General features: G+C 42.8%; 1 protein-coding gene and 1 long non-coding RNA gene across 9 annotated transcripts; both read right to left on the bottom strand.

The window, feature by feature from the left end:
- Window positions 1–759: 759 nt before the first annotated feature.
- Window positions 760–5,206, bottom strand: LOC127785099 (uncharacterized). Of its 7 annotated transcripts, none has more exons than XR_008019660.1 (8): window positions 4,900–5,206; window positions 4,521–4,826; window positions 3,689–3,770; window positions 3,409–3,602; window positions 2,797–2,890; window positions 2,019–2,095; window positions 1,362–1,622; window positions 760–1,271 (listed from the first exon to the last, which is right to left on the bottom strand). It is a non-coding gene; the product is annotated as an uncharacterized LOC127785099 (long non-coding RNA). The 7 variants fall into 7 exon arrangements; XR_008019661.1 differs by having other exon boundaries at window positions 1,362–1,619; XR_008019662.1 differs by adding an exon at window positions 4,341–4,411 and having other exon boundaries at window positions 1,362–2,890.
- Window positions 5,207–5,955: 749 nt separating this feature from the next.
- Window positions 5,956–10,926, bottom strand: LOC127784469 (serine/threonine-protein kinase PBL34-like). 2 transcript variants are annotated; one of them, XM_052311784.1, is made up of 6 exons: window positions 10,025–10,926; window positions 8,717–9,051; window positions 8,471–8,606; window positions 8,140–8,276; window positions 7,929–8,052; window positions 5,956–7,107 (listed from the first exon to the last, which is right to left on the bottom strand). In XM_052311784.1, exons 1-6 carry the CDS (start codon window positions 10,320–10,322, stop codon window positions 6,602–6,604), a joined length of 1,536 nt encoding a protein of 511 aa, XP_052167744.1. In that variant the 5' UTR covers window positions 10,323–10,926; the 3' UTR covers window positions 5,956–6,601. The 2 variants fall into 2 exon arrangements, with proteins under 2 accessions (XP_052167744.1, XP_052167742.1); XM_052311782.1 differs by having other exon boundaries at window positions 5,958–7,107; window positions 8,717–9,054; window positions 10,025–10,925.
- Window positions 10,927–14,176: the final 3,250 nt, after the last annotated feature.

Raw genomic sequence — 14,176 nt, 5'->3', positions numbered from 1 at the left:
GATTTTCTAAAAATGAGTTATGAGATATTTCTAAATGTGCAAGCATCTCTGTCACATTTCCTTTTTATGTTTGGAAAGATGTACTATATGAATTATGAAAACAGGCATGGTTTCCAATGGTCCATATGCAATGCACCTATATATAGGAAGATTATATGCCTAAATGATGACCTGCGTGAATTAGGAAGGACACATTATTGGTATAATATAATAGCACTGGCACACATAATTGGATCGTTCCTTGCAAGCTACTATCTTCGAGTAATACTTGAAGTTGCAAGTGGCATCCTGCATCATCTCACTAGCTTACAAGGCCTAACTTGTAATATGCCCGTGTTAAACGCTACGGTACAATTCTATTTGTCTTTAATTATTTCTAAAATTTAATGTCATCAAAAAATATTTTTATATGATCTGTGCATTTGAACTTTAATTAAATCATATCGTACATAAAATATATTTCACGTAAAGTGCAGTACTATGATATTACGTGGGCTCAATAAAACTTTACAAGACTTAATTATATATAATCACTTAAGTATACAATATAAAAGGGCAATATACGCATAAAAATATGTTTGGATCATATTGTCATACTATCAAAAAGTCATAGTAACTGATTCACATTCAGTTTCAGCAAAACAATACACACATAAAAAGGCAATATTCAGATATTGCTGATTCAGTCTCAGCAGTAGGAACAACCAGGAAATTTGTACCGGTCCTAGAAATCGATTCAATCACAAGCAATACTGAATAGGCAACATAACAACAAAGTTTCATCGAATTTGGTTGTGCATTTCACAAGCAGTATTAAATAGGCCTAAACGACAATGTTTAATGAACTTTCTTGTGTAATTCACAGTAAATACTATTTTATCCTAAGGCCAAAACACAGTAGCGACTATTAAATCATGGTTCATTCTCGGGGGGTTCATCGGAAACGTTGTCATTGCAAATCTTCATTGTTATCTCGATGGGAGAAGACCAGCGAGGATCATATCCTTCTCCCACCTTCTTTTCTCACCTCGTCCTTCTTCTACCTTCTTGCACTTGTAGTCTTCCATGGAACTCTCAACACGCCAGCAACCATCGCATATGAACTGAAACATCATCATGATGGCATTCGCGTGGCCCATGTAATAATTCCCCTTGTTTGCTGTTTGCCCTGACGAAGGCTGCACCTTCGCATCATCCTCAGAGTTCATTGACTCCTTAGATGTGGCTTGATGTGGTGAAAAATCCACATCATCCATTGATGCCATGCCTTACTACAATACAAAAGAAGTAGGAGATCAATAGGTGCAAACTGAAGTATATAATAATTTCCAATACAAGAGAGATAGATTGGAGAACGATACCAAGATGATGAGTTGAAGTTCAGCGGTCCTATGCAGCCGGCAATCAGTGATCAATAATTTTTCTTGGTTCACCCACATATATATAGGCTAAGGAGGATAATGTTACCATTGCTGCTATCATGATATTTATGGAAAAACATAGCAATATTGTCTTGTATGTCTTGTGAGTTGACATGTATGGGCATGCAACACATGGAAATATTGCTAAAATAGCAGCTGATAGAGATTTGGATATGATCTGCTAACCTTAACTCTGATCTGCTGCAGGATAGCGTAATTGAGATATAATATATGATCAAATATTTTGTTACTATGTTAAAAAATAGCAGGATATTGTCAATGTGATTTTATGCAATTTAAAATATAATAGGTGGGGTTTCATGAAATTTACTTTTAAAAGAATATATATGTTTCGGCAATAGAGCACAAAATGAGATTATTTAATATTCAAAGAAGAACGTTGATGTTTTCCATCACATCTTTTTCTATCTTTCGAAACCAATGCAGTTCCTAATGTACCACTTCACCATTAGTGCATAGACATAAAAGTCCAAACCATCTATAACCATATAATGTTTGATTATCTCGTTTACAATAGAGTTTATTATTTGTATTTTTCTTATAGACCATAAAAAATAGCTATTCTTATACACATACCACCAAACATAATTTGTTCAGACTGCATAATACAATTGACTCCACAGATGTTCCTCAATCTTGTTTTTCAGCTTCAGCTGTAAAAATAAGAGAAATACAATAATTAGCTCAAAAACAGTCCTAGTAATATGCCCGTACTAACGCTACGGTTATATTTTTTTGATGTAAACCAAACAACCAAAATGTAAAATATGTTTTTGTTAATGTAGTATTGGAGTAGTATAGATTTAAGCTTCACATAAATATATAAGACCTCTGCTAGGGATCATGCATGGGTTTTCAAGCTTCATGTAAAGTCATGAGCAGAGATCAAAATATAGTAGATCAGTATCCTTTCCATAGATTTGGTCAACAATTAAAAGTCAAAATGTCATACAGGACCAAGAAGCTAAGCCACAAAATTTATATCCTTTGTATTTGTACAAAAGTAATTGAAGAAAAGCCATTCGAGAAGCCACAAAGATTTCCAACTTTTGCATTTCTAGAGAAGTAATTAAGAATAAAATCAGCCATTTGTGTATATCCCAATTTATACAGGCCATTTTGATAATATTGTATCTCTAAGAGGTCATGGTGTTCCCTGACTTCCTGTTATTGTTATAAATAGAACAATCAAAATGAGCTAACATGACATCATTATTTTATTGTGATCCTGCTATTCTGCAATGACAGAAGACAATGGGCAACTAAACTTTGGAAAGAATATGTGCAATCATTCCCTGTGTACTTAATCACATAACACAATGATAATATGCATGCTAGGTCCTAATTCAAATACCCATCGAAGAAAAGGATAAGATCTTGATACAAGCCTTTCAGGTTGAGGTGCCAGGTTAGGCTAGATTCCCTTTGATGGTACATATGCTGATGATCTGCACCCATGCAAAACAACACCCTTTTAAGATACAAATGTCAGTTTGCCAAGAATGTAATAAAAAATTAAAAACCAGCAAAATGAACCAGTGAATCAATTTATGGAACAACCACCAAACATGAGAGATATTGATGGTCACCGTGGCAAGAGTTTTAATTCTATTAATGGGCATATCCCATATTGCTCAGAACAAGGTTGGATACAAGCCATAGTGCTGCCATGGAAATTACCATACAGATGGTTTTGGGTTTTAATCATGGCATGGTTTAATCATAGGTTGGGTTCAAAGGTTAAATAGCCACCCCGACATTCTTTCCAAATGTTGATTAAACAACATATTTTGTCCAAAAGCATATATTTCTTCTTGTGTTACATGTCCTCTTTCCTAAGATGCAACTTCAAAATTCAGGCAATAACAGTTAAACGGTATACTACTATGTTTGTTTGGGTAACTGAACCCAGGTATACAAGCCTAGCCTTCAGCACACATTTAGCGAGAAGGTACTGCAACCCCACCTGAGAGCAAAGGTTGGCGATGGTGAAGACGGTGGCGGAAGTTACGTTGTTGATCAGCACGGGCTGCGCCTCAGTCGAGCTTAGGTACCACGAGACCACCTTGGCATCGACCCCAACCCCGCCGCTCATACTGCTCGGGAGTGGCATGAAGGCGGCATCCAGGCACGGCGCCGACCTCTTACAGATTCTAAAACCTGCACCACAAAATCGAGTAAACATCAAACACACAACCATAGGCCCCCCTGATTCCACATACAGAAAGGAGAAATCCTAATAACACCTTTTGAGTTGGAGGTTGGGGGAGCTTGGGTGTGAGGAAGGCGGATCGCATGCTGTCAGCAAACGACGCAGCGGGAGACTCCCTGTTAAATGGAATCAGGAACTTCAGTCCATGGGAACCATTAGTGTGTCCAGCTTAATGGTTCACCAAAAACAAGCTTTACTAAACCATCACGAAGGTGTAAAATAAATTATTTATACTCTAGCTTAATTTGTCTACCAAAAGCAATGGATGGCGGAAACATGAACGTTTAATTAGTTCATCCATCTTTGATCACTAAATCTTGTACTTGAGAGCAACAAGTTATTTTACGTAATAACCAGGACAAATTATTTGGTTAATAAATTCCTAAAATGCAGTCTGTTTGGCAAAAGAAAACAAGCAGACAAGCAGACACTCAAAGATGTATCACATCTGACTTCTAGTGTCAGTGATATTGTACACATTTATTTTTCTTCTAAACCACGAATTCATTTTTCTTCTAGGATCACTGATATTGTACACAATCATTTTTCTAAACATTCGGAAGAAAGATATATTGACCCATGGCAAGTTTTGTTTTTCTGAATTTGGCATATATATTGTATATGAATTTTATAGCCTTGGACAATCATGTTTCTGTTTTATTTATTTTTTTAAGTTGGGGGGAGACCATGTTTCTGAAATGGCTCATCTGCCCGATTGGCTTGATCTGGAAAAAAGAAAAACAAGGTCCTCACAGCCCTGCATGTTTAGTACGAACAGTCAATCAAATACAGTCTCCATCAATTTTTCTACCATGCTGCATCAACGAAGACATGGCAGAAGAGGAGGAACTGAAGGAGCCACTCACTTAGGCTTAGGAGTTCAGATGGCGAATTTCCAGGACGTTGGTGGTCCAGAGCCGTGTGCCGTTGGGGATCAGCAGCGACGTAGTCGTGGATGACGGGTGGTGACTCGTGAAGGCGGTGATGGAGGATCGGCAGGCAGCGTGGTCATGGTCATGGTCGACGGGGATCGGCAGTGGCGTGGCCACGGAAGACGGGCGGCAACTCTTGGACGCGCGACGGAGATCGGCGGCTGCGCGGTGCGGCGGAGGATGGGGATCGCGAGGAGCTAGGGTTTGCGAGGGAGAGAGAGGGGGGGATCGGAGCCAGGACTGGGAAAAGAACAATTGACATTGAAGTGGTACAAATCAACCAGGAAGAAAAAGTAAGAAAGGGGGAACATACTGGATGCTGTGATGGTAGTATGGACGTCGAGGAATCGCCTTCGACCTGATGGAGATGCGACGGAAACCGTCCCTATAGACAGCGCGCCGCAGTTTCGGCGGCGGGAGTTCCCGGTGGAGATCGGAGGCGGTGCAGAGGAAACCGGCGAGAAGGGCGACGAGCGGCGGAGTGACGCACGACGGTGGACTGGCGGCGTTCGGCGGGGAAGTTAGGTTTAGGGTTTGGAGAGCGATGGAGGCGGCGGGAGGAGTGAGAGCTAGAGGGGGCGGTGCGTGGGTTCGCGGTGCGCATCAGGGGAGGAAGCGGAGGATGCGATGTGGGGAGGTGGAGGGGGAGGGGAGCTATTCCGTACGTTAAGATTGAGATTAGATAATCTGGACCGTTGAGCGAGGAATGAAAGAATGAGTGATGAGTGAATGAGTGAAACCATTTGTTCAACTATAGGATAGATGAATCAACATTTAGGTAGGTAATGACACTCACGCGCACCAAAGCCTCTGTTTGGAACAAGGGAATAAAATCGAATTTTCGCCACCAAAATTCTTCCATCACAAACATGACTAAATATGTGAATGCTGATTTCGAGACCAAACATATGGTAACATTCTAATAAATAGATTATTCGTGGACACGAGGTTTTGAAATAACAAGCAATATACTAAAGAGAACTTTTCAAAGATACTCCCTCCGTTTCTAAATATTTGACACCGTTGACTTTTTATCACATGTTTGACCGTTCGTCTTATTTAAAAACTTTTGTGAAATATGTAAAACTATATGTATACATATAAGTATATTTAACAATGAATTAAATGATAAGGAAATAAATAATAATTACTTAAATTTTTTTAATAAGATAAACGGTCAAACATATTTAAAAAAGTAACGGCGTCAAATATTTAGACGGAGGGAATATATCTTTAGAAGCGTGGAGCAAGTAATACACGGCAATAATCTGGTGAATACGCAGAAAAGAACACAACCTCACATTCACAGCGTGTTCATGAGCCAAGAAAATTTATGACCATGCAGGAAATTGATGTTTTGCACCTTCCAGGAAACAGTGTAGAAATGATGGCATTGCCTTCTTTAAGCGAAATGCAGGTAAAACCGCGGGGTGTGTATCACTATCCGTTTCTAGGCAAAACGCAGAGAATCACGTTGCCTCTGCTGCAAGTCTGCAACCAAGACTTGGCTTGCTGCAAGAAAACAGTATGGCGCTCTGCAAATATGCATCAACAAGAGAACAAGAGATGCACAGCTGGGAAAATGCCTATAGATCAACAAGAGAGCATTTTTGGAGAACAATAATGCACTCACAACAGAACCACATTGGCATATCTACCAACCATTTTTGCATTTTAGGGTATGTGCAGTTTCGCATAAACAGTCTGGTAGGATGCACCTATGCCTCCGAAATGATGTAAGGGCAATCATTAGGAGGATCATTGTGTAATTAAATTAACCAAAGCTAGCTTACTTTGGAGGAAAAATATATAGAAAAGGGTCTATCAGCATCCAGTTAAAACCTCAGTGCAAACATCCACAAGGGAAATCTGGTACCTACAGCTCCTTTTCACCTATATCCATTTTCACATGTCAATCTACAGGAAAGATCAATTCAGATTGCACAACAATGTTCAGCCAAGCCACTCAGCCCCAACCAAGTTCCACCAACTAGACCAGGATTATGCGCCTCTAGTTATTTCACGTTCGGCTTGGGTGAGTAGCGGAACGGGGAAGCACGGGGGCCATCGGACAGGCTCCTCATCGGTTGCTGCCCGTTCCGAGCAAATGAACCCTGCACCTTAAGGGCATGGCTCCTACCATTCATGCTGCTCGAGTGCGCCATTCTCTCAGCTTGCATTGTCTGATAGAAGTACGAGGAGCTAGCCATGTCCTTGAGGTTGAGCAGTGGCTTGAGAACCTCTACCACTTGGCTCATCAGTGGCCGGGCTTTCGGGTCCCGGTTGAGACAGGCACGTGCTAACTGTGCTGCCTTCTGGGCACCTTTGACCGAGAAGTTACCCTCCAAACGAGGGTCAATTAGCTTGTAGAAGCGCTGCCTTTCTCCTAGGAGGGGGCGTGCCCACTCAACAAGGTTGTGCTCACCATTTGGGCGGTTCTTGTCCATTGACCTGCGCCCTGACATCATCTCAAGTAGCACCACACCAAAACTATAGACATCACTCTTTGATGTCAAATGGCCTGAAAAGTGGAAAAAAAATACAACAAAATTATAAGAAGTGCCATAATGAAAATCGCATAAATACCAAAGGCAACAAATCTGTGTTTGAACTTCATTTGCACAAATAATCATTGAAAAATCCAGTGCCCAGCATTAGCCTAATATTAAGAAGATTGTTGATGATATGCAGGCAATAATACATTTTCCTGGAAATCAAATGAATGACAAACATCTGCGATATGGACAACATCACTTAACTCTACAGTTGCACTCTTAGACATATTTGTTTTGCCCCTGCAAATGTGTTTTCACAACAGTGCTGGGATTTCTAATCAAACAAGACACACTTGTGCAACTACTATTAATTGTAATGACAAGTAATTAAATATAATGGTATTTCCCTTCTACATTATTTTCCCAAGATCAAGTGTAAAGGCTTAATATAGTTCATAAATAGAGCTGACATTAATTACATTAATCATCACCAAAGAAACTAATTGATACATTGTATACATATCATTACTTCTAGTTTTACATCCGAGGAACTAACTAAAATATTTTGTATATTACATTCACAATATTTTGTACATTAACCACTAATCTACTATATCATGACAATTCTTCTTATAATCATTTCCATTCCATAGATTGAAGTGTCGCCGATAAGAGAGACCGAAAGACCATAGGGTGCATAAGCTGATCGTTGATGCAAGAACTGTAATAGTAAATCGCCATATCTGACTTGTTTTTGGCATACATAGGAGAGATAAAACAAAGTGGAAGTGAAACTATCTTCAAACCAGTTATGTTTTGTCCGAGTGATGACTGATGAAGCACTTACCTGTCATAACATACTCCGGAGCTGCATAACCATATGTTCCCATTACTCGAGTAGACACGTGAGTTTTGTCACCTACAGGGCCATCTTTGGCAAGCCCAAAATCTGAGAGTTTTGCATTGTAATCCTGCAAGAGTAGCATAATATATAAAATTACAAGATGTGAATCATGTGGTGTGCAATACGTAATCCAATTCAAGGACTTAAAACTTACAGCATCTAGCAGTATATTAGATGTTTTAAAATCACGGTAAATAACTGGTCTTTCTGCTTCTTCATGAAGGAAAGCAAGACCCTTTGCTGCTCCAAGAGCAACCTTCATTCTGATGGACCAAGGGAGAGGAAGAGACCCTATAGATGAATCATAATTCATATAAGATTCAATATTTCTATCTATTTAATATTTTTTCCAGCAGCAAGATACAATGACCAAACACTTCAGAAGAGCTACTCAAATATGATTAATGATAAATTCATTCATTAAAGCACAGGCATTGTATAAAAATTGAAGTTTCAATGGCTTGAGAAACTGGTCAGACACGTACTTCTGAACAGATGGTTATCTAAACTTCCACGAGGCATGAATTCATACACCAGCAATCTTTGGTCATCTTCAACACAATATCCAATCAGCCTCACCAAATTGGGATGGTGAAGGTTACCAAGGAAATCAACCTCTGCCTGAAATGAAGCAGAACAAATGTCACAGTCATTGGGGGTTCTAATGGGAACAGTACTAAACATGAACGGAACAAAAGCAAATTGAACAATAAGAATAACAAAGCACATACCACCCATTCTTTGTGCCCTTGAAGCCCATCATGATTGAGTGTTTTGACAGCAACTGTAAGGCCCGTACCAGGTTTCACAGGTGCAGTTCCATTCTCTTCAATCCACCCTTTAAAAACACATCCAAAACCCCCTTCTCCAAGGATACTCTCAGGCCTGAAGTTCCGGGTGGCACATTTTAGATCATTGAATGCAAACTTGCGCAACTGTGAGGCAACTTTTATTTCCTCTCCAGCTTTAGATGCTGATGAACTGCTCTCAGCATTACTAGTAGTTGTTGAGCCTGAGACTACTGATACAACTGGATGGTTCCTGCTACCATTTTCGGTTGACTTTTCTGCTGTTCCATGAAATGGATAACAGTTTTAATATGGCATACTAATGAGAAACGAAAGACTATCTCCTCAACAATAAATAAACCCCACAACACTAATTCAGATAAACACAAGTAATGAAAGTGGCAAACTGTACAGTAAATTCTGGGATACAGCTGAAGGACACAGTGGAGTGTAAAGTTTAGTTTTGGTCTTTTGGGGTATGGATCCCAAGAAAATATGACTTTCTCATGTACCATTCATTCATGTCCATCAATGAATGCTTAAAGCAGCCAAGCAGCCTTGATGAATGATGACTCATGATTTCAAACACCACATCTGCTGTCAAAACACCATCAAAGTCAGGTGGCTGATCCTAACATATCAACAACCATTCCTGACTGGAGAAACCAATGGTGCTCATTTATGTGTGCCGTTCTAATTAATTTGCTACGAGATTAAGTGTGGCATGCAAGGAGCAAGAAAAACCACATGACATACTAAAAATAGAATAGAAACCCCCAAAAACACTCATGCCACTGGTCCCATACGCTCATCCAATATCCATCTTCCAATTTAAACGGTAATAGGTAGTAATAAGAACTACAGCTCAGCTTGAAATATGATGCTGGATGATCTCTATGATTTGCCGACTGTTTGCCAATAATTACGTGTCCTACACGCTTGTCATAATAATTACTAGTCAATTTGTACATTCAATGCCCAAAACAGGGACGCGCGCAAAGCGCTGAGGATTCTAACTACAAACACATAGCTGCACTCAGCTCTCTAGAAAACTATATGCCTATGCACACGTACTCGACATTTACATTCTAACCTACTATAACCTCAGCGCTAATCAAGGCCATGTGGTTACATCACATCTAAATATCCAGACATATTTATGGCCAAAATCCATTTACATAACAGATTCCAAATTCCAATTGTAGTCGTTGCAGGTTAGCTCATCTTTAGAAAGGACGAAAGGGACGTTACCGCCGTGCGTGCTGGCGCTGCTGGTGGAGGTGTCCACCTTGGACCGCGGCGGCGGCGGGCAGCTCCCCATCGGCCACAGCCGGATGCAGCACCCGGTGGCCACCGTGGCGTCCTCCCCGCCACCACCGCCGCCGCTGCCCTTCCGTGGCAGCCGCCGCCTGCTGCTTCCGCTGCCGCTGCCGCTGCGGCTCCCGCTGCGGCTCCGGCTGCGGCGGCACCACCCCCACCTCTCCCTCTCCTCCTCCCCGGAGCTCTCCCACCCGTCGAACTGCCCCAGCTCCGGCGGCGCCACCCCCATCCCCTCCTCGCACTACACACACTCTCCCAAAAACCTCACAAAGAGGAGAGATCCCCTCCACCACCACCACCACCTCCTCCTCCTCCAAATCGCGCAAAACCACCTCACTCCGGGCGCCACGGACGCATCAGATCGGCCACAAAACCGCCGCCCTCACGCATCAACGAAAGCACCAAAAATCACCACCGCCGCCACCGCGGAAACAAAATCCCACCAGTATTTCCGCCGAGGAACACGCCCACAAATCAAACCAAACCAAATCAAATCACCCCCACCTACACCACCAAATCTCCCTCAACCCCACCACCACCACCACCACCCCCCACCCTCACCCAACCCAAGCTCACCACCACGCCCGGCTTACCGCAGCAGCTGAACCAGGTAGACAGCAGGACAGTCCACCTGCCTCGCTCGCCGGAGACGGCGGCGGCGGCGGCGGAGGAGGAGGCGGCGAGAGGTGGAGGGGGGGAATAAGCGGAGAGAATAATGGATTTGCGTCAAAGGAAGGAGGAGACAAGGAAGCGGAGGAAAAGCACAAATGTTCCTCGCTTCGCTTCACACTCTCTCTCTCTTCTCTTCGCTTTTTTCCTTTTTTTTTTTTTTTTTTTTTTTTTGGTGCTGCTTCTCTTCTTCTTCTCGGCTTTAGGGGAAGGGAGCACGTGGTCTACGTGGACCGCTTTTGCAGCGTGCGGCGGCACTGTCGGCTGGGGCCCGCGGCGAGGGGTGGGGCCCACCGAGCCGATGTGGCGCTGACGTGGACGGGGACCTACTCTTCTCCCTCCGTTTCGTCATTTTAAATCAAACTTTTTTTAAGGTTTAATTAAATTTATAAAAAAAGTTAGCAACATTGAGAATATTAAATCAGTTTTATTAAAGGTAATACTGAGTATATTTTGACAATATATTTATTTTGTATTAAAAAATTTGTTACATTCTTTTTGTAAAGTTAGTCAAAATAAAAATAATTTGATTAGAAAATAAATCGTAATAATTTATAATATAAAACGAAGAGAGTACTGTGTAATCGTGTTGTTTTTGCTTGGAATGATTGGGATACGGGGGAAATGAAGGGCTGTCCCTTTGTGAGATTTTTTCTTGTCCCAGTTCGTCGGTGAAGAGATTAGAGATGTTGAAGGGTTACAGTGCTACTCTCGTCGTTTCTTAGTTTGATTTTGTTGGCGTCCAAAAGGTGTCACAAACTCATAATTTGTTAACCTAGCGTTTGCTTGATTGGTTATACACTTTTATTACTTCTCGAATTCGCATATGGTGGACTCTACCTTTTTTTTAAGAACATAGTAGACTCTACTAGCATAGTTATCTCTAACTTATTGTTGCCCACATTTTATATGACATGTTGGCATGTTTCGATTAGTGCCAATTTATAGCTTACAATTTTTTATGTAAAATTGATAAATATATGGATGCATTTAGTTCATTACCAAATATTAGTAATATCTAGAGAATTTTGGCAACAACACATTTAGCCTACCTTATCAAAACTTTGCATTGTTATCACTTTACTAAAATTTTGGTTTTGCCAAATTTTTGACAGTTCATTTTAGCACTAATCTAAACATGCCTGTCTCATCTCTTTGACAAAGTGAGGTGGAGCAGGGGGAAGCACTAGCGATGTGATGGTGGAGTCGTGATGCATGACTCCGCCCAATACGGTTCAAGTCTAGTGCCACGAATATTACGCGCATGCAGGTGGGTTGGTGGGTTTTCAATAAAAAATTAGTGAGTTCAATGCACATGTCCAGATAATGCAGTGAGTGTCCTATAGCACATGACACCAAGATGCAGTTCAGATATCATGTGGACAACGAGAGGCCGACGGTGAGGCATGATATCTTAGGAAAAGTCATGTGCACGGGTTGTGCATGTGCTTCTTTATGTGCATCGTGCACCCTCATGGACTTCTTCATGCGCGGTCCACGCGTTCGTGGACTTCTTCATGCGCATCGTACGCCCTTGTGGATTTCTTGATGCGCAATCCGTGCTCTTGTGGATTTCTTCATGCGTGATCCGCACCCTCGTGGATTTCTTCATGTGCATCGCGTGCCCTTGTCGACTTCTTCATGCACAACCTGCGCCCTCATCGACTTCTTCTTGCGCAATCTATGCCCTCGTCAATAGATTCCTCGGAATCATCTTCATGGATTCTTAGCCAATGTACTTCGGTACTCGTCGATAGATTCTTCGGAATCATCTTCATGGCTTCTTAGTTAATGTACTTTGGTACTCGTCGATAAATTCTTCGGAATCGTCTTTATGGCTTCTTAGCCAATGTACTTCGGTACTCACTGATAAATTCTTCGGAATCGTCTTCATTCCGAGTTCTCTTTTTATTTTGTCCATGGCCTTATTGCAATCTCTTCCCCCATGGGATTGATATCCACCCCCCTTTAATACATTGGTTTCTTTTCAACCCGAGGCTAACACAAATCTTTCTTTAATCTAAAATAGTACTATTTGGTTGCATGTTGAAATAATTAAGGTTAAAAATTTATAACCCGGGGCATGGTTCCATTCCTCTTAGAGCCCAATACTAAACCCTACTATAAATCGTGTTCACACTTGGATGCTCCTCGAGATGGTGTCTAGCGGTAGTCCTAGATGTGCTGGATCATCTCTTGGTGTATGTGAGGAAAGGCGGTAAACAAAGCTCATTTTTGTCTTGTGTGGAGGGTGGCTTGTTGTTCCCTTAGAGTGACTTTGCCTTGACATGGCATGGAATAGGAACACCTCGGACCTCTGCCTTGTGATAGTCTCGCAAAGCTAGCTCATCTTTGTTCTGTGTGGAGGATGGTTTGTTGTTCCCTTAGAGCGACTTTGCCTTACATGGCACGGAATAGGAACACCTCTGACCTGTGCCTTATGGTAGTCTCGCAAAGCTCATCTTTGTTCTGTATGGAGGGTGGCTTGTTAGATCCCGTAGAGTGACTTTGCCTTGACATGTCACGGAATAGGAACACCTCTGACCTGTGCCTTGTGGTAGTCTCGCGGATGCCACATATATGCAAATGGATTTTCTTAGGTGTAGTAGTAGTCCTCGCCCCCGCTATGTTTGTCTTGACGGATATGGTATATATAGTAGGCAAATTTTGCTATAGGACATCGTAACTTCGCGGTTTTAACTGTAGGACACCGCGCGAAGTGACTTTTGGGGGAAGTCACTCTCAAAAGTTGGATATTTGCTGATGAAAACCGCACCTATTAAAATAATAATTTCCGGGTGAGGAGGAGAGAGAAATCACATGAAATGTCAAAAGTGCCCTTGGGCCCACATGTCAGCTCTGCTATTCCCCCCTCTCTCTATCAAGCGGTAGCAACAGGGTACGGCAGTGTTCTTCCTCGACACGACACATGCGCTAGCCGCCAGCGCACTCCGCGTGTCGACCATCACCGGCGGGGTGATCCACTTGATGGTCTCCGACAGAATCCCCAAGATGCTCGCGACCTCGAAGTCCAAGGCGTGACTGCTGGAGCGGCGCGGCCGGACAACGGCGACGCGCCCGTGCGGCGGGGTGGCACTGCCAGGCTACGATGGCGGGGAGTAGCCGTGTGGTGGCAGCGTGGTCCGGCGCGGGCGAGGCGGACGGTATGGTGGCCGACGGCAGCCAGCACCGAGGGTGTAGTCAGTGGTGGTTGTGGAGCCGTGCGAGCACGACGCGCAGGCCAGGATGGCGAGGACGTGGCAAAGCGGCCCGGGACGGCGCCGCGTCCCCCTTGAGGAGGGGACCGACCTCGCTGCTCGACGTCACACGCTGCTTCGTCGCCGGGGATAGCGCGGACGCCAACATCACCTACCACGTCGCCCGCCGCTACGCCCTCACCTCCACTACGTTCGC

This window comes from Oryza glaberrima, chromosome 9 (genome assembly GCF_000147395.1).
Source record: "Oryza glaberrima chromosome 9, OglaRS2, whole genome shotgun sequence".
NCBI classification, from domain to species: Eukaryota; Viridiplantae; Streptophyta; class Magnoliopsida; order Poales; family Poaceae; genus Oryza; species Oryza glaberrima.
The sequence above is the reverse complement of the archived record's forward strand: the minus strand, read 5'-3'. Positions and strand labels throughout refer to the sequence as shown.